This window comes from Falco cherrug, chromosome 5 (genome assembly GCF_023634085.1).
Source record: "Falco cherrug isolate bFalChe1 chromosome 5, bFalChe1.pri, whole genome shotgun sequence".
Taxonomy (NCBI): Eukaryota; Metazoa; Chordata; class Aves; order Falconiformes; family Falconidae; genus Falco; species Falco cherrug.
In genome coordinates, this window is record NC_073701.1 from 2,375,772 (window position 1) to 2,393,296 (window position 17,525).

Sequence of the window (17,525 nt, forward strand, 5' to 3'; positions counted from 1 at the left end):
CTATACAATAACCACTTCAAATTCATTTGGGCTCGACACCCTAATATATGCTTTCCTATAGATTAAAAAATATATAATTCTTCCAACCTCAAAAGCACAATGCATTTGGGTATGTGTGCTGTGGACAATGGAATTAAGCAGAGCAAAGAATGGATGCTGGGTGTTCTTGCAGATGCTAGAGGCTCGCCTGAAAATGTGTGGACGGGAAATTTACTTTGCCCACAGTATGATATACAAATCAATTGAGCCTAGGAGAATGTCTGGGGACCGCACGCTTTTCACAGCCCATCGCAGCTTGAGATTTGCTTAGAGTAGAATTACATGGAGCAGCATAAGAATCACAATTCCTTATGACCCCCAGTGCACACTGCTGCTCTGACTGCCCTGTCCCTCCTGCTCTGAGCATGGTTTGACATGCTTCTCAGTGACAGCTCTAACGACATTTTTCCCTGAGCCATTTACTCCAATGGCTGCAAGTGACTGTGATTCTGCACCTCACAGAACAACTTGTTCACATTCCTTCTTTCTGCCGCCCTTGCACAATTCAGCAGCAGTTCTGGGTGAACACAGGCTAAATGTCTACCTACTCCTTCCCATGTTTTCAGTTCTGCAGCTGCACAGAGCGACAAGACCTTTTTGTCTGAAAAATAGGTACTTTAGCATACAAAAGCGCAGAGGAAGAACTGCAGCCAACGCAAAGCAAAGAAATGCAGCACTCACGCTCCAACAATGCTGACGCTGCCTTCCCTTTCAGGATTTCCCAGACACTTCACTCTGCCAGCTCGCTCATAGAAAGAGGCTAGACGGGCACCAAGGTAGGCTGGATAACCACTGTCTGCAAACACCAACACACAGAAATGGAGTCAACGGCTCAGAGTTTAAAGGATGCATTTATATTTACAAGACTAGGTCGAGAAAAGACCACTCACCAGCTGGCATTTCAGCCAGTCGCCCTGAAATTTCTCTGAGGGCCTCAGCCCATCGGGAAGTAGAGTCTGCCATCATACTGACATGGTAGCCCATGTCTCGGAAATACTCAGACAGCGTGATTCCTAGAACAAAGACAACAGTGTGCTGCAGAATACACTTCAAAAAGGAATTCTATGCTTGTACATTGTCACTGAGATGCAAATAAGACTAAGTTTACATATTGGTGGAAACACTGAAAGTTATTCTTTCTTCCCACTACATTATGTCCTTGCTGTCTTTTTTTGCTTATTTGTTCTCACTCTCCCCATTTTTGCTTATGAATCACACTGCCTCATCTTATATTCCCATGTATTTCTTTGAAGAGACATGGCAATGTCACCAATACTACTCTTTGCCTCATGGAAACCATGAACAAAGCCTCTTCTTACTGTAAAATGTCTCCTTCCCTTTCAAACTACTAGAATACAACAGTGAGAAAAGGTCATTTTGTCTTAATTATCTGACAACTTTTCATAAGAAAGATTTTTTTTAAAAAAGCCTCTAAAAGGCTGCAAAGGAAAGAACACTAGCCTGCCAACTCAGAGAGTACTGTTCCTGCCCTGACACCATTCCTCACACACTGAGGAGTGGCTGTACTTGTCAGCAAAAAGCTGTTCACAAACCAAAGCTTACACAATTAACACATGGAGAAAAACTACAGTGCAGTCAGTTCACCTTTTAAGCAAAATTTACTCAAAATTTGGAAATTGTAATTATGTACAAGCAAGCCACATTCATTTAAGACACAACTTTGTGCAGACAAGGCCTGAAAGGGTTGACTTCTGAAACTAAGCTGGTTTCTTGGTACTGACCATCTCAGGAACTGAAAATACTAGAGCATGATGGCTTGCTCTACACACACAGCCTTTTCCAGCCTCCTGTAAATCTTACCAGTATAGATAGAGGCTTCTCTGGCAGCCACAGGCATGTTGGAGGTGTTTGCTACCAGAGCAGTTCTCTTCATGATACTCTCTACCTTGCCGTCAACTTCCATTGTTAACTAAAATGCAAGAAAAGGAAAAAAAAACCAACACCAAAACCAGTAGTAAGGCTTTTCGTTTATTTTAGTTGTGGGTTGTTTTTTTTTTTTACTGTCTTTTACTGTATTACTCTCCTTGTATCAGGAGCTACTCTACCAAGAGCAGAGACTAGATAAAAGATTTCAGGATACTATGCTGGTTTGCCTTCCTGACTGCACTCTGCTTAACCCTACGTACATGCCGCAGCCCCATCTCTTCTTCTGCAACCAGCAAAACCCTACTGATCCCATTCAAATGAGTACTGAGAAATCCACCGCATCAGGAAGGCTGGAAGAACAAAAAAAATAATCTTAGCCTCCTGTTGTTAAGTCTGTTAGGAATCAGAAAGGTTTCCCCCCCCATCTACACTGATGCAAGTTCACTTTTGAAAACCAGATATGAAATCCCATACATAACCCTGGTGCAGTCTAACAAGCACCTGAACAACAGGATGTGTTATCCTGACATTTGTGTAGAATTCCACTTAAAAATATGCAGAGATTTACCTTTTTACGGCCACCTCAGCTTGACTTTCTCATCTCATAATCAACACACACATCCAAGCCTTTTACCCCTTATTTCTGACAGTGGAGTTTCAACCTAACAGTTCAGACTATCTGGCTTCTTCCCCATATTTTACAGAAGAATGTGCCACAACTAATTCACTAAAAACAGATAGGAGATTTGTTAGATCTGTTGTGTCTATTTTTTTTTAAACCCAGACATTTTCTGCTTCCTTCAGAAGGTATTCCAAAGTTTAACGTGCCAAACTGGTATCTACTAACTGTTTGTAACACCACCCTGTAAATACAGATGCTGCATTTGCTATGCATGGTTAAGTTAGAAAAGTTAGAGACCAGAGAAAGGTAAGGTGCTTATTATAATCTGAGCAAAATTACACCCTGGCATACATTTTGGCTTTATTTTAAACAAGTTAGAAGGTATACACAAAGATTAGTCCAGATGTTTATCGAGGGGCCACTGAAATCATTCTTGAACAAGCCAAGAGGGCTTTCTGCTACTACAACCAGAACTTACAGCAGGAAGGCAAGAAGATAATTTCAAGTCACTCTACTGATACAGTATTTTATTTGGTTACAATACTAGTACAATAGCAAGTCTTCCCAAGAAGGTTTACTCTCCATGAATTCTCCATACTAACCTCAGGGAAATCTCTCAGTACTTCAGACATTTCGTTTCCTCGTTCTCCACAGCCTACATAAATGATGACATCACTGTTGGAGTACTTTGAGAGAGACTGTGAGATCACAGTCTTCCCACAACCGAATGCCCCGGGAATCGCTGTTGTACCCCCTTGTACACACCTGAGTGAAGAAACAGGACTCTGATTTGCAAAGAACTCAAAACCAGCTCTCCCATCTTAGAATGTTTTCCAATAAAACTCCTTAATTAAAAGCAGAGTGACAGAAGTCACATCCAGCGTTCTGGGTGAGAAGCACAGAGGTATTTCACAAAACCAGAAGACTGAGGGAATAAACTATCCTTTTCTTCTACTGCCCTCGGAGTACATGAGTTACGCTGGTACAACAGCTAAACTTTCAGGCTTGAAATGTAGCAGTTTTCACAGCTGGAAGCACCAAAGGAATGCAAATACTAAGGAAAGAACCACACTTAGCTGTGCATTGTAAGAATAAGCAACACAACGTTTTAAGGCCAAAATTACTGAATTCAGTGTCTTGGAAGTTAGCTGCTTAAATAAGCATTTTGTGTTAAAGTGCAACAGTTTTCATAAAGGTGACCCCAAAATCATTGGGAACTATATATCCTCAAGACCATGGAGAAAGATCCTACTTATACATTCAAATGGAGCATCAAGCTTGAAAGTTCTAGCCTTTCTGTACATTTGGCATGATCATGTTAAGTTTATGCTTTTTTATTCTTTTCTAGATTAATGCACTAGAACTATCTTTTTAAACTTATCTTCCTTTTTCCACTAGTAGGTTCTCCTGCCAAATATAGAAATATGAGGAATTCAGCTAAACATTGTTTGAGATTATGCTGTGATATACAGTAAAAGCTTGGGGTCTGCCTGCCCTTATAAAAAAAAAAAAAAAAAATGGCCTCCTCCCACAAGAGATTTCTTACACACTAGAAGACAAAAGGTAGTACTTACGGGAAGAGGGCATCCAGGACCCGTTGGCCAGTTAACAAAGGGTGATTGGCTGGTAACTTCTCAGTAACAGGACGGACTTGACGCACAGGCCAGACCTGGACCATAGTGAACTTCTCCTTCACACCTTCAAACTCCAACTCTAAGACAACATCCTAACAGACAGCACCAGACAGCTGAAGTAAGCAAACAGCTGCACACTGGACCAGCATGCAAATTCTCATCTCAACTACTCTGCACAACTAGGTTTTTGATAGCACCACCATTTCTCAGAACCTCAATACACCATCATCCCTTCCCAAGGGAAAGCTCTTTCCCGTATTTACAGTGCTACTGGGGGGGAAGCACAAGGTGAAGCTTCAATTAGGAATATGCTTTTGAAGAGCAACTGAATTTTACATATTCATAAAATACTGTTGGTCCCCACAGAGGTCAGCGAGCTTGGCACACTGAAGTGCCATTGGGAACAGATATATATTTATCCATCTATCTACACATATATAGAACGCAACCGCACAAGGTAATTGTGTAATCCCTGCCGGCAGGGTAGCAGAAGCAATCGTTAACTCTGACACCTTGTCGCATGAAACACTTTCTAGTTGGCATCATGCAGAAGAGAAAGAGTACATCAGCCTTATGAAAGAGACATGGAATATACCAGAAACTGCTGCTGGGGGACTTACTGAAGTGTCATAGTTTCCTGGTGGAGCAATGTATGTAACTGTACCCCTGTTCCGTGGGGGCAGCATGATTTTGTGTTTGATAAGGGAGTTTTCATTCACCACACCATAAATATCTCCACCAGTGATGTGGCTGCCAACCTGAAATCAGAACAGGTCTATTAGTCATAAGTGAGAACTCCAGTTTTAAAAAAGAACCTTGACAAAGAACTGTATAAAATAACTATAGCTATTAAGTCTAGCACTGTGATTACTCCCTTTACAAATGCGTTGTTACAGCACAGTAGTCCATTTACATAACTCATTACACTAACAGCACATCACTAGCAACACTGTCTGGGTTCAGGTGCCTTGCAAGGCTCAGACAGTAGCAATTACTGACTGATGCAAGGAATTTTCCTTGTTTCTTTTATACCTCTCAGCTTAATGCGTTAAGTAGAGAAATGCTAACCTACAAGGTTGGAAAAAGATGCTGCCAAGGGCTAAAGCTGTGACATTTTCCAGCTCTAAGGCTACCTTCACCATTTGTGGAATACATGCTGCAGACATTCTTTTGGCTCAGGTAACACCTGTACTGCTTAGTGCAGCTCCACTAGCTTCTTGACAGTTTTGCAAATACATAAAAACTTTTTAAGTTTCTCATATGCAGCGGCCACACACAGTAAATCACATCAATTAAGTTTTGATGAACCCCATCCAGTCTCATACATCACGACCAGCTCCTAGTATTCCTTTCCACAAACCTCAGACCAATGTTAACCGTAGCTCCCAGCAGTCACAGCACCGGCACTCTGCTCCAGCCCTAAACTTTCAGGGCAGAGGAGCAGAAAGGAAGATGGGCTTGTCAGAACATACCCGCAGATTTTTGGAAGGTGTGAAGTCCCATTTGACATCTCGGCTCAAAGCTGACACGTTGACACCTCTAGGGATATAGATACTTTTGGTCAGAGTGCTGATGTCCGAGAGAGGCCTCTGGATACCATCAAAAATAGCTCCCATAATGCCAGGCCCTAGTTCCACTGACAGGGGTTTGCCAGTACGGAGTACAGGGTCTCCTACAGAGACACCAGCTAAAGATTTGCTGAGGAAAAGTTCATCCAGAGAAAGGGCGAGAAACAGGGCAGAAGGCATCACACTCGCACTGTCGTACCTTTAAACCACCTTTCTGACTTTAAGATAATATTTTTATTACTATATCACACATCATCATTTGATAAGCATGTAGGCTTTATACTAAACTCAAGCTGAAATTCCTAAAGCAACAAAGTTGCTAATCCTCCAGAGATGCACAGGAGGTGTAAATAATTCTGCTTTACAGTCATTAGTTCAAGTCAACTGTATGGATGAGTTCACTGGAGTGCCAAGCAGCAGGATGACAAAATCTTAGGCATTTCTTAAATCTTCAAATCTAGAAAACAGGTCTGATTGTTTAAATCAGAGAATATTATGAAATATTTAATTTTTTGCTTTGGAATTTGTTAGGGAGCACAACTGTTTAGACCTTGAGCCTCACATAGCCTTTCTGACAGCAGTCTAACTTCAAAGGGAGATCGTCCAAGGACCAGCATTATTTCTCTCCCCTCTGGTATCAAGTTGTCAGTCTATGCACTATCTGAGCAAAGATGCACAATGGACTTCTCCGCAAAGGGCCCGCAGTTTGGCAAAAGGCCCTGCTAGAATACAAAAGAAAACCCCAAAACCCTATGCAAGACTCAAGAAGTTAAACACAAGTTGACTTCACAGAGCCCTAGGATGCAACCCTCTCATCAGAAACCTACGAGTAAACTATACTCAAACTTCTTCCATGTACTGATGGAAGGCTATTAGATATTACAATGATGATGCCACCTAAAATGATAAATTATTAGGTACAGTCAGGAGTTAGTCACCAGTTCAACATCCAGCTCCTCAGAACAAAGCTTTGGGAGCCAGCACAGGCTTTTTCCTAGCCTGTACAGATACACAGAGCCAACTCTTAAGGTTAAAAGAATATCTGAAAAAAAGGTCTCGCTTCAACTTCTATGACTTCTTTACTGGTATTCTATCATATATGTGTAATAGAAAATACATTTTAAGCTGACTAGATTTTAGAATACAGGCTGTGTCCTAGCTGGACCAAGATTCTGTAAGCAGACTGCAGAAGCAAAAATGTAATGATTATGTCTGGCAAAATACTCTGCCCAGAAGGCGGCATCCTGCCTACTTTACATTTCCTATTTAAGTGTTGTACAAGCATAGTTTTCAAAAGCAAAGAAAAAACCACAACAAATACTGCTTGGTAGTTTTGCCATTTATGGTTGACATTTATCAAACAACTTCCTTATAAAGCTCTAATATTTAAATTAAAATAAATTTTCAATTCTAAGGTACACACTATTTGATTTCTACTTAATATATATAAAAAAAAAGTCTCCTTGGTACACAGCCAAGCAAGACAAGATTTACCTAAAACCATCGGAATTTACAAAAGACGTGCAGAACCGATATCCCGCTGGCACCAGAAGTATCAAGTCAGCTTTGTCCATTGTCTTCACCCTCATCACCACTCTGTGCTCTGGACTGCACAGTCTGCAGGCCCAGAGGAATCACTGAAAAGGATACACGTTTCTTCGTACACCTGCACCGTTGCTAAATCCCCTTCCAGTCGGATAATCTCCCCCACCAGTTCACTGTGGCCTACTCGTACCAGCTCATACATAGCAGCACCTGCCATGTTGCACGCTGTGACCACTGTAAAAGACAGGCACGTAAGCGAATATTTTTCCTGTAGCTCAGGAAATTTACTCATCAGGAGTTAGTAAGAACTGCACAGCATAAGCCTGGTATTCACCCATTTTTGATTTCACAAAAAGGATACCTTGGCCGCCATAAATACTGATACTTCTAGTTTAAAAGCCAAAAGAAAACATTTCCCTATACTTATCACACTGTCCCTTTATGCTCAATAAGAGGACGCTATCAGAATACAGGAGTACACAGACAATTCTCACCATAATTTCTCTTATCTACCCTGACAGATAGGGGATGTTTAGAGCTTTAGAGATGCAGTGAACTTTGACAGACAAGTTCCGTAGGCACCCTCCTTTTCAGTTAGCTGGGCCATATTCCCATCTGACCCAATTAAAACATAAGAAAAATGCTAAAGTTCACCTGATACCTGGTAGGTACATAAACCTGTGGTTGGGGACCAGCATTTTCAAGTCACTCAAACTTCTTTTCACCTTGGTAGCACCTGGATGCTCATATAACAAACTATTTCCATGTACAGATCAAACCAAGGTGCCTGCTCTAAGGGCAATACATACCCTTGTATCTAGAGTGGCAGAAGCTACAAAGCTTTTAAGGAAACACTATTTTGACATTTTATTTTGTAGAAAAAAAGTCATGTATATCTTCAGGCACTTTCAACAGATTTTTTTACAGACTGTTTTACAGCATGTTTTGGGCCTAAAACCTCCTACTGTTTTGAGTTAGGTTTCAGCAGGTCATACACGAGGTCTAGCTGCTTTAGCACAAAATTTATCATGTCTTTTCTATCATAATATCAATCTTGCACATAGAGTTTACGTATTTAAACAAAAATCCATTTCCCACTTCTTAGGAAAGAAAGCTGTATCAGTTTAAAACTGTTTTTAAATATCACTTCTGCACTTAAGGAATTGGCAGTTAAAAGAACAGGTATTTACTTAGGTAGACATGAGTCAAGGGAGTTTCTTACTCATCAAATAAGCTGCATCAACAAAATCACATGCTATTCTGCTGTTCTCACATCCCCATCCTTCACCTCTTGAGGAGACTACAGGAGGGAGCAGAAAAGCCAGTGGACTGCACATATTCAAAAGCTTTTACCATCAGAGACTAAAGAATTTAAGCCAATACAGGAGGAAAAGTCCTCCTGCTCCCAGTTGCACCACCCCCTTCCCTGACCCTTGCAGCTCCTTGCTGAGCTCCTCCAGCCCACGGTGCAGTAACACAGAATGGCTTGACACGGGCAGGAGACTGAGTATTCCAGAGAGCAGAGGGTCAAATCGTGTTTCAGCGAGAATGGACTACGCATCTCAGCCTTTTAGAGAAGCTTAGTACACAGGGCCTGAAGATTTCTGACCGAGTGGCTTTACTTCATATAGAAAGCTTACCACCTTTTGGGTTTGTTGTTATTATTCATTGCCCTGCTTCTGCTCATTACATCTTTGAAGAAGATTAATTAACAGTAATGTCTTGTTAGTATATTTCTTAATATTTTAGCAGACTAAGTCAGTGATCCTTCTTAAAAAGCTCCCCCCCCCCAAAAAAAGAAAGAAAAAAGCCCCACCCAGAGCTCTAGTACACTTCTCCACTTTCAAGTGAACAAGACTAACAAGACATTAGATGGAACAGAACCTGCGATTTCCTTTACAAAATAATACCTACCAGGTCCTGAGACTCCATGGACATAGCCCACAAAAGCCTCTCTGTCCTCATCACGGATTTTGGGTAGCTTGGAGAATTCCATTTTGCCTCTTCAACTGTACAGAAGGAAAACAAGAGTCAGTCCTGAAGAATACACACATGTAGTAAGTTCTTCCTCTTCCCCCGCTCGGCTCTGTCCTTGTTTCCAGTTAGAAAGAATTCCGAACTCATACAGCCTGAAGCACCTTAACCACACTGATTTTAAACCTATAAAAAGTTAAAAAGTAACTCATTTAAACAAACAAAACAACTAACATCCCCAATTGCAGAAACACAGAGGTGGAATAGGACTGCACAACATGCTCCACAAAACACCACCAAGTGAAACAGTAACACTCCAAACAGGCTGTAACACCAACTGGACTGTTTTCAAGCCTAATAACAGGATATTTAAATAAGGGAAAATCCCTTCCGTCTTCCACATCTCTTCTATCCTCCTCCAAAATATAGAATTTTCCATGATTCTGAGTGAGCAAGAGAATGTTCTGGGGCTGCCTCACTGCCAACCCTCTCTAAAAAGCAATGCTACAAACACTAATTGTGAAAATTGTATCTATGCTATCTTAAGCTGCTGAAGCAGGGTTCAGGGGAAGAAACATAGACTTTCAAAAGCACCAGCACACATATGGAGAGTCCTCTCTATATGCCTCACAGCCAGATATTACAAAATTATGCTCTCAGTGAAAGCCATGGAGCATTATAGAAGAATTGTGCCAAATAAGGGCCAGAACCTCAATCTGCAACAGTTCAACAGCAGACTGACATCTCTTGCCAGTAGCTGTTCAGGGAATCTAAACAACTGGCACAAGAACAGCTGTTTTAGAAACAGACCTCCTCCATCCATGCTTGCCCTTTAACAGACAGTTGGGCTGTCCTGCTTCTGGTGCCGATAAGAGTTTAATGGTTTTGCTTTGTCAGCCCTTATCATGCTTTGCGTTACCTTGGAAACTGATTAGTGTTAGCGAACTGTAAGGCAACTCTCTACCCATTTCTACCGTACTGCCAGGTTTACGGTACAGCACTGGTGAAAGCTGCAGCATGGCAGCCCCAGCACACAACGCGCTCTGCGTATCAACAGGGCCTGCCCAGCAAAAGCCCGTGGTTCGGCAACAAACTGTGCCAGGCATCTGTTGATGCTCACAGTCTTTGCAAGAAGCTTAAGCTAACGCAGCATCTTCTGCAAGGCAGCAAACAGAGGCACAGCCAGGCTTGAAAACCTGCCCCGTGTACAATGAGGAAGACAACAACGACATTCGCACCCCTTCCATCATCATTAAAGGATGCTTTTCTGCCTGTTCTTCAGGAGCAGTAGGCAGCTGATATCTGCTACTCTTGAAACCTTATGACTGTTTTCCAGTTTTTTAATACCGTGCTACAAGTCCTCTGCCCCTCAACCTTGCCACCAATTTAAATGTTTTAAATCAGCAGCTCAACTCTGTAAGAAAAGGATCACCAATGTTTCCAAACTCCTATTCATCCTGAAGGAGCAGCGTCTTCCAGGCTCCGTGTCTCCCTGGAACGGACTGTGTAACATGGCTACCATTGATTCATTTCACAACAGCCACCCCAACAGTTGATCATGACTCAGTCACCAGCCTGCAGTGGAACCGCTAACTGCTCTCCAGCTCAAAGGCTAAGTCAGATAGCTGTTAGATCCCTCTGCTCCCCAGAAGGATAGTTTATCCGTTACGTTGCCTGTTGTTTAGTGCCGGAACATAATTTTCATTTCACTATTTATTTCTCAAAAGTCTTCTCTGCCAAATGGCAGGAGGGAGGTCCTCACAAAGCAATCTGCAGTTCCTGAGCAGCTGGTAAGAGCTGGTTCTGATCAGACTAACAACTACCTCACCTTTTTGGCTTTTAACCATTAAAACACTGCAAAACTCAAGTACAATTACTGTTCATACTGAAAAAAAGCAGCCATTCTTATAAATCCACCCAAAACAATTACTTCAACATACCATACAGAACAATCTCTAGAGTCCTACTACCAAAATCTTCTATAGAAGCCCTATAAAGAGAGAGTTAAGCTCATAACTAAATTAGTGACGCCATTTGGCCATTAGACAGTCCAGGGTCCTGCACAAAAGAGTCAATTTACAAAGGCAAGGAAACGCAGGAAGAACACTGGCCAGTTTCAATTTAAATTAACTTATCTTCATATTCAAAACCTGCAGGTCAGCTGACCGCCACTTGAAGTGATTGTTTATCTTTTAGGGAGACAAATAAGAACCTCAGAACAGCCACCCTGCAATCAAAACAGCAACAACCTGCCACCCAGCATGTGCCTCGCCTGTTCCTGTGGCTGCTCTGCTCCCTCTCTCTTCCTACAGCCACCTGCCCGAATTATTGGTCAAGCTAAAAGAGAATGGGATTCTGCTAGACCACCTAACAACACACCAATAAACAGTCTTTGTCCTGACCTTTAGCATCTGTACCTATGGCTTTTAAATACATACCTGTTAACTATTACAAGTGTAAAAGCTGTGAATTCTTCCTCACCTTTCTTTGTTCCATCTCCTATGTACCCTCCAAACAAAGTACACACAGTCTAAAAAGCCAGTGCCCACCCAGCCAAGCTGACCTCTTTTTGTTAAGGGGCTATGCATCATTTAATGCTGAATACAAATTAAGGTTAAAAAATGCTGTTATTTATCTCTGCACAGTTTTCTTGTGCTCATGTATTAGCACTACAGGTTTCCATTTCATATGGAAAAGTCCTTGAGGGCAGAAATGTTGGCTTACCTATGTATACTGTTAAATGTCTTCATTGTTAGTACTTGGGTAGAAGGAAATTCCCTAACGCATGTCAGGATTTGCTAAACATAACATCATGTGCATGCAGGGAGTATGTACTTACCCCAGAAGCCATGGTAGCTAGCCATTTCAGAAATCTACTGAGCTCCCAGAGCCTTTCACAGGCCTCTTACCAACCCAGGATATCAGGCACTGTATGTAATACACTCCTACAAAAGTCCACTAGCACACCTATACAGGATATTAGCTTAATTTTAATTCCCTTATGAGCATTTTGTATCCTTTACAACTTCTATGCAGGAATCTTCCTCATCTTAAACAGTTCACCAATTAACTTTAAGTGTGCTCTCATACTCTGACACGGCCATATTCTGCCTAACAGTGCCAGGAATCAAAACACGACTTGCTGCAGCACGATCTCTGACTGAAATGTGAAGTACTAAAGTAATATTATAGTCATAATTAAACAAAGAAAACTCAGGTCATTGGCTCTTTTATCTTGATTTCTCCCCAGCACAGCAATTTGGCTACACAGCAAGCCCAAAAATGTAACCATCCTGCTGTCAATGCTGGAGAAACTTGTTTTCTATTACAGTTCCTTCATTTTGCTTCACATGTTTGATCAGACCCAGAATTTACATGATAAACTGCTTTACCACAAAGATCTCTTCAAAATTAAGACTCCAGTGAGATTTTTAGAAGGAGCCTTCTTGCAGCAAGGAAGAAAATCCGTGACTATTTTATCATATAAACACAGATTCTTACCTTATTTTGCAGAAACAGGCAGTAACAAAATCCACAGGCCCAATGAAGCAAAGCCAGAATTCAGCAGTTAAGCACCACCACTTAGGAAATAATTGTCCTTCTAGTGCCCCTACACAGAGGGATGAGAAAGCCTGCTGCAGAGGGGAAAGAAATTTCTGACACACAGCAGAGGCATAACCACCTGACTTGATGAGTCATCAGTCTGTCTCTCTCCTACCAGCACGGAGGAATGCCGCAATAGCAAATCAAGATACCTAGGGCCCCGCCGAACTCCCATCTGTGCCCTCCTTACCGCACAGGGCCGAGCAGAAAAAATTAAAAGCAGCATTCAGCCGTTCACGTTAAGGGCCTCCTACAAAGCCAATAATCCCTATGCCCCAAGTGGTACGTACTACTACATTCAAATCCTTGCAAGAGATACACGTTGTCTGCTGGAATCCATTTACCTACCAGTCCTCCAGTGTAATATTTCCATGTCAGTGTGTGCTCTGTTCTGGAAGAGCTTAACAGAACAACGGTTTTAACAACAGATTGCACAGTATTATGGTGTCTTCGGCACCTCCCTAATTGCTTGACTATGTAGAACAGGTATTGTTTGTCAAAATAGAGTCTTGCAGAGCTTACTTCTGCTAATATAAGAATCCCTTCTCCTAGTTAGCAGAAGCATTGATGCAACTGCACAACGTCCAACAACAGTTAGCGAAGCAGACTGATGTGCCACCTTGAGAGACAGCTACTAGAATCTGTTTTCAAAGGTTTTGAAATTTTTGAAACAAAGATTTTGTCCCATTGTCATACAGAAGATGAGCAGCCATGTAGTCTTTCCCCCAAGAAGCCATGTCAGTTGAAGAGTTCCCTGCAGACTTCACAACATCGAGACTATCTTTGCAAGTTCTAGGATTAGCAACACATCAAACTGGCATAAAAGCTTAGATATGCGAACTAAAATTGGAGTAAATAGCCCAAGACCAGCAATTCAGAAGCAGCAACATTACGTTAATAAGTTACCAGTGCTGGAATTCATTCTGCTGGAGTAACTTTGAATTAAGGTAATAGATTTTACTGTATCTGAAACAGACTAACATGTTTTGACCTCCTAGGGTAGAAAACTGGAGTCAGAATATAATTAAATATAATTAAATACATTCAATATCCAGGAAACCTTAATTGGCATACACAGTAAAACACAGTCAAATAAGTTTTCCAAAGAAAATCTCTCCCCCTCTTCTCAGTAAAAAACGGGAGGCTACAGGATAGCAAAAGATCACAACCCACACCAGACAATCCACTTAGCGTCACATTTGAGTCATGCTTTAGAATCAAGACTGCCAACATTTACTGTTGTTCACCTGAGCAGACTCTGGCACAGAGCATAAATCCCAGTGTGCAGCTGCATGAGGATGTGTCACAAAGGCCTCATAAACAACAGGTTAATCACTGCCATAGATTTCCTGTAACTTGGGTAGTTTATACTTCCCCTTCCAACAGATTATATTTTTAAGAGGAAGTATTAAAAAACCTTAGCGCCTAAGTTACTAGACAAATGCAGAAGTTCAGCAGCATTTCTGCACCTAGGAGTTGGAATATTGCCTCAGCACAAAGAGCATGCACAGAACTCTCAACACAGGTCACTTGGAAGGGAAGTCAAATAGTATTCTCAGGAAATCTGCTCCTTCATACTATGCAGTTATAATTTTACTATAACACAGCAGGGAAAATTACTCCAGATCTCTCTCTCCCCAAACAATAGAATCACTGAGGTTGGAAGGCACCTCTGGAGATCATCTCGTTCCAAAGCCCTACTCAGAGCAAGTTAGAGCAGGCTGCTCAGGGCCACGTCCAGCTGGGTTTCCATTACCTCCAAGGATGAAGACTCCCCAAGTCTCTGGGAACCTATTCCAACATTCAGACACCCTCACAGTAAAAAGTGTTTTCTTATGTTTAAAGGGAATTCCCTGTATTTCAGTTTGCGCCCATTGCTTCTCGTTACTTCAGCAGACACCCCTGGCTCCATCCTCTCTGCTCTCTCCCATTAGGTATTTATATCCTTTACAGCAAGATTCTCAGAACCTTCCCTTCCCGAAGCTACATCATCCCAACTCTCTCACCCTCTCCTCATACTTCCAAACCCTTTGTGGCCCTTCTCTGAACCCACTCCATTAAGCCATGTCTTCCTTCTACTGGAAACCCAGAACCAGGCACAGCACTCCAGTTGTGGTTCCCTAAAGCTTAATTGAGGGGAAAACGCACCTTCCTGACCGTGCTGCCAGCATTCCTCCTAATGCAGCCCAGGACAGTGCTGGCTGCCTTTGCCACGAGGGCACAATGCCAGCTGATACTCAACTTGGTATCCACCAGGACCTCTAGCCCCTTTCAGCAAAGCCACTTTACAGCCAGTCAGTGCCCAGCCTGTAGCAGGGCACATGGCTATTCCTCCCCAGGTGCAGGACTTGGCATTTTCCATTGTTGAACTTCATGAGATTCCCATCAGCCTATTTTTCCAGTCTGTCGAGGTCCCTCTGTATGGCAGCACAGCCCTGTGCTTTATCAAACTCATTCCAACTTCATATCACCTGCACTCTGAGGAAACCAGGCAGGAGACTCCTCCTGTGCCCAACACAATCACGTGGCTTAGTCTTTCCACAGACATTGAGAAGCGAACTGTACTAACCTTCTTGCTATAAGCTTAAGCTAGAAGTATCATTGTTTCTTAAAATCAACAACATGGACATTCTTCCATTTAATTATTCATGCAATTCCAGTTGCCACAGGGCACCTTGAGGCCACCCCTGCTCTCAATATGTCAGGAATCTGCTGAAGTGATGTTCAGCTACACACTGTGGATCCATCTGCAACCACACCAGACAACTCATTTTTTTGTTTCTTAGTTTCTTTTACAATACACAATAGGCAATGCAATTTGTTTCTTAGGTACTGTAGAGCCCCTTCCTCTCACACAAGGCTTGCTGCTCAGCACATGTACAGATAAATCCAGGTGTATTCAAGAAAAAAGACAGGAAACAGAATTATGCTGCCACTGTTTGCACATCACACAATGGCAACAAAGCAAGGCACTGCAACATGGCAATTCATGAAGCCCATCACAAGCTCCTACTGCTTTCTTCCTCAAAACAGATGCAGCTTACCTGTGGGTATGCCAAGCTTCATACTTGAAGAAAACATCATGCCTTGCACACAAGCTAAACATATATATTTGTAGCAATATCTATATGTAGCATAAGAGATTCTCCCCTACCACAAAGATGGGGTATGAAGTACCACCACCACCACAAATCGTTATGCAAGCAACTAAGCTCTTATTCAGAAGCTTGGGAGATTTCTTCACTTAGCCCAGAACAGGAATAGAAAAAAGCTCAGCGGCAGCAATAAAACTAGATAGAAAGGCTGGCAAGGCATTCAATGTGTAAACTGCTTTGACCCACTGAAGATTTGATCAGCTCAGTAGATAACCAGCCTTCTGACTTCAAACGCAGTTGTCACGCTACAGCTAGAACTGACAAAGACCCTAGTTTTATCAATTAACATACTCCTGTTACTAGAGAAAACCACATCATTCATGTGAAAAAAAATCTTCATCAGCTGACTGGTTATATGCTACAGTTTTCCATATAAGGGTTTTCTACACCAATTCCTTCCTCTCAGCCCAGAAGGCTTCTCCAGAGGAGCTTTAGAGGTGGAAACAGATGAACCTTCCTTTATTTCTTACTTGCTACGCTACTTCACAAGTTTCCCACCATCAAAAATTTGACATTCCTCTCAGCCTGCTACATACCCTGCCCCTTCTTTGGCTTGATAAACTTTTAAACCAAACAAAAATTTAATGCAACAGAGATCCAAGCCGTAACACAGAATACTAACACAATATTCATTTCTGTGTCCCACAGTGGCTGCCTTTCCTTACCCTGCTCCTGTCACCTAGCTGCTAGGGCTGAAAAGTTCTGCAGCCATCTGCTTAGTGCAATGCTCAGCTATTTCCTCTAATAAGCAACATTTTCATTAACCTCACTAACATTACTGCAAAGCTAAAATCCACCCTTGCTTTTATGAAACAGAAGTCACTCTACCTTTAGGTGTATTTGGCATTGTTATTTGAAATACTTCTTGTTGCTCTAATCTTTAAGATGACAAACATCAAAATGAGATGAATGCAAAGCTGTAAGCAATTACAGTAGCAAACTTTACTAACTACAGTTCAGTAGAGTCACTTCTGACTAGTTGGAGATTCTTACCTCAACAGACAAAAGGTGTAATATTTCATAAAACAACTATTGCTAGATTTGTAAGTCAGGCTCAGTTTTACACAGAAACTTATTAGTAATTTGGGGTCATTAAAACACATCGGCTTCTCTGCAAGTGTCACCACTGCCTAAGCTCTTGTCCCTAAATCTTATAGATAAAATACTGAGCTTGAGTTCAGAATAAGTATTTCAACATTATGCTTAACTTTCAGAGCAGTCTTTAGAGTCAGAATATTATGGAACCTTCAGTTTATTATATAAGGTATGTGATGGCTAGTTTGAAGAGCTGAACTGAGAGTAAGTTTGCATGAAAGTCTTTGAGAAAGATCTAACACCCCTAGCAGATAGAAGCACTCTTTTACAGCACTTCAGTATAATGAAACACCTGGTTGTAATCACAACATGCATATTGGCAGTGGATTCCAGTAAAAGGAAATTAAGTTGAGGTCGACTTTTCCTGTAATGGAAAACTTTATATTTATGTTTTAAAGCAAGT

At 41.7% G+C, this 17,525-nt stretch overlaps 1 protein-coding gene across 2 annotated transcripts in view; it reads right to left on the reverse strand.

Annotated features, from left to right (window-relative positions):
* ATP6V1A (ATPase H+ transporting V1 subunit A) overlaps positions 1-17,525 on the reverse strand; it is a 31,462-nt gene that overhangs the window by 9,285 nt on the left and 4,652 nt on the right. The window contains exons 1-10 of one of the 2 annotated variants that reach the window (XM_014286806.3): positions 12,771-12,885; positions 9,210-9,304; positions 7,401-7,529; positions 5,655-5,869; positions 4,803-4,940; positions 4,123-4,274; positions 3,151-3,313; positions 1,861-1,969; positions 930-1,052; positions 721-835 (exon numbers count right to left, since the gene is read on the reverse strand). In XM_014286806.3, coding sequence (XP_014142281.1) covers positions 721-835; positions 930-1,052; positions 1,861-1,969; positions 3,151-3,313; positions 4,123-4,274; positions 4,803-4,940; positions 5,655-5,869; positions 7,401-7,529; positions 9,210-9,291 — 1,226 coding nt within the window. In that variant the 5' untranslated portion in view covers positions 9,292-9,304; positions 12,771-12,885. Of the gene's footprint in view, positions 1-720; positions 836-929; positions 1,053-1,860; positions 1,970-3,150; positions 3,314-4,122; positions 4,275-4,802; positions 4,941-5,654; positions 5,870-7,400; positions 7,530-9,209; positions 9,305-12,770; positions 12,886-17,525 lie in introns of those variants that run through there. The other variant, XM_055711251.1, reaches the window with a different exon arrangement.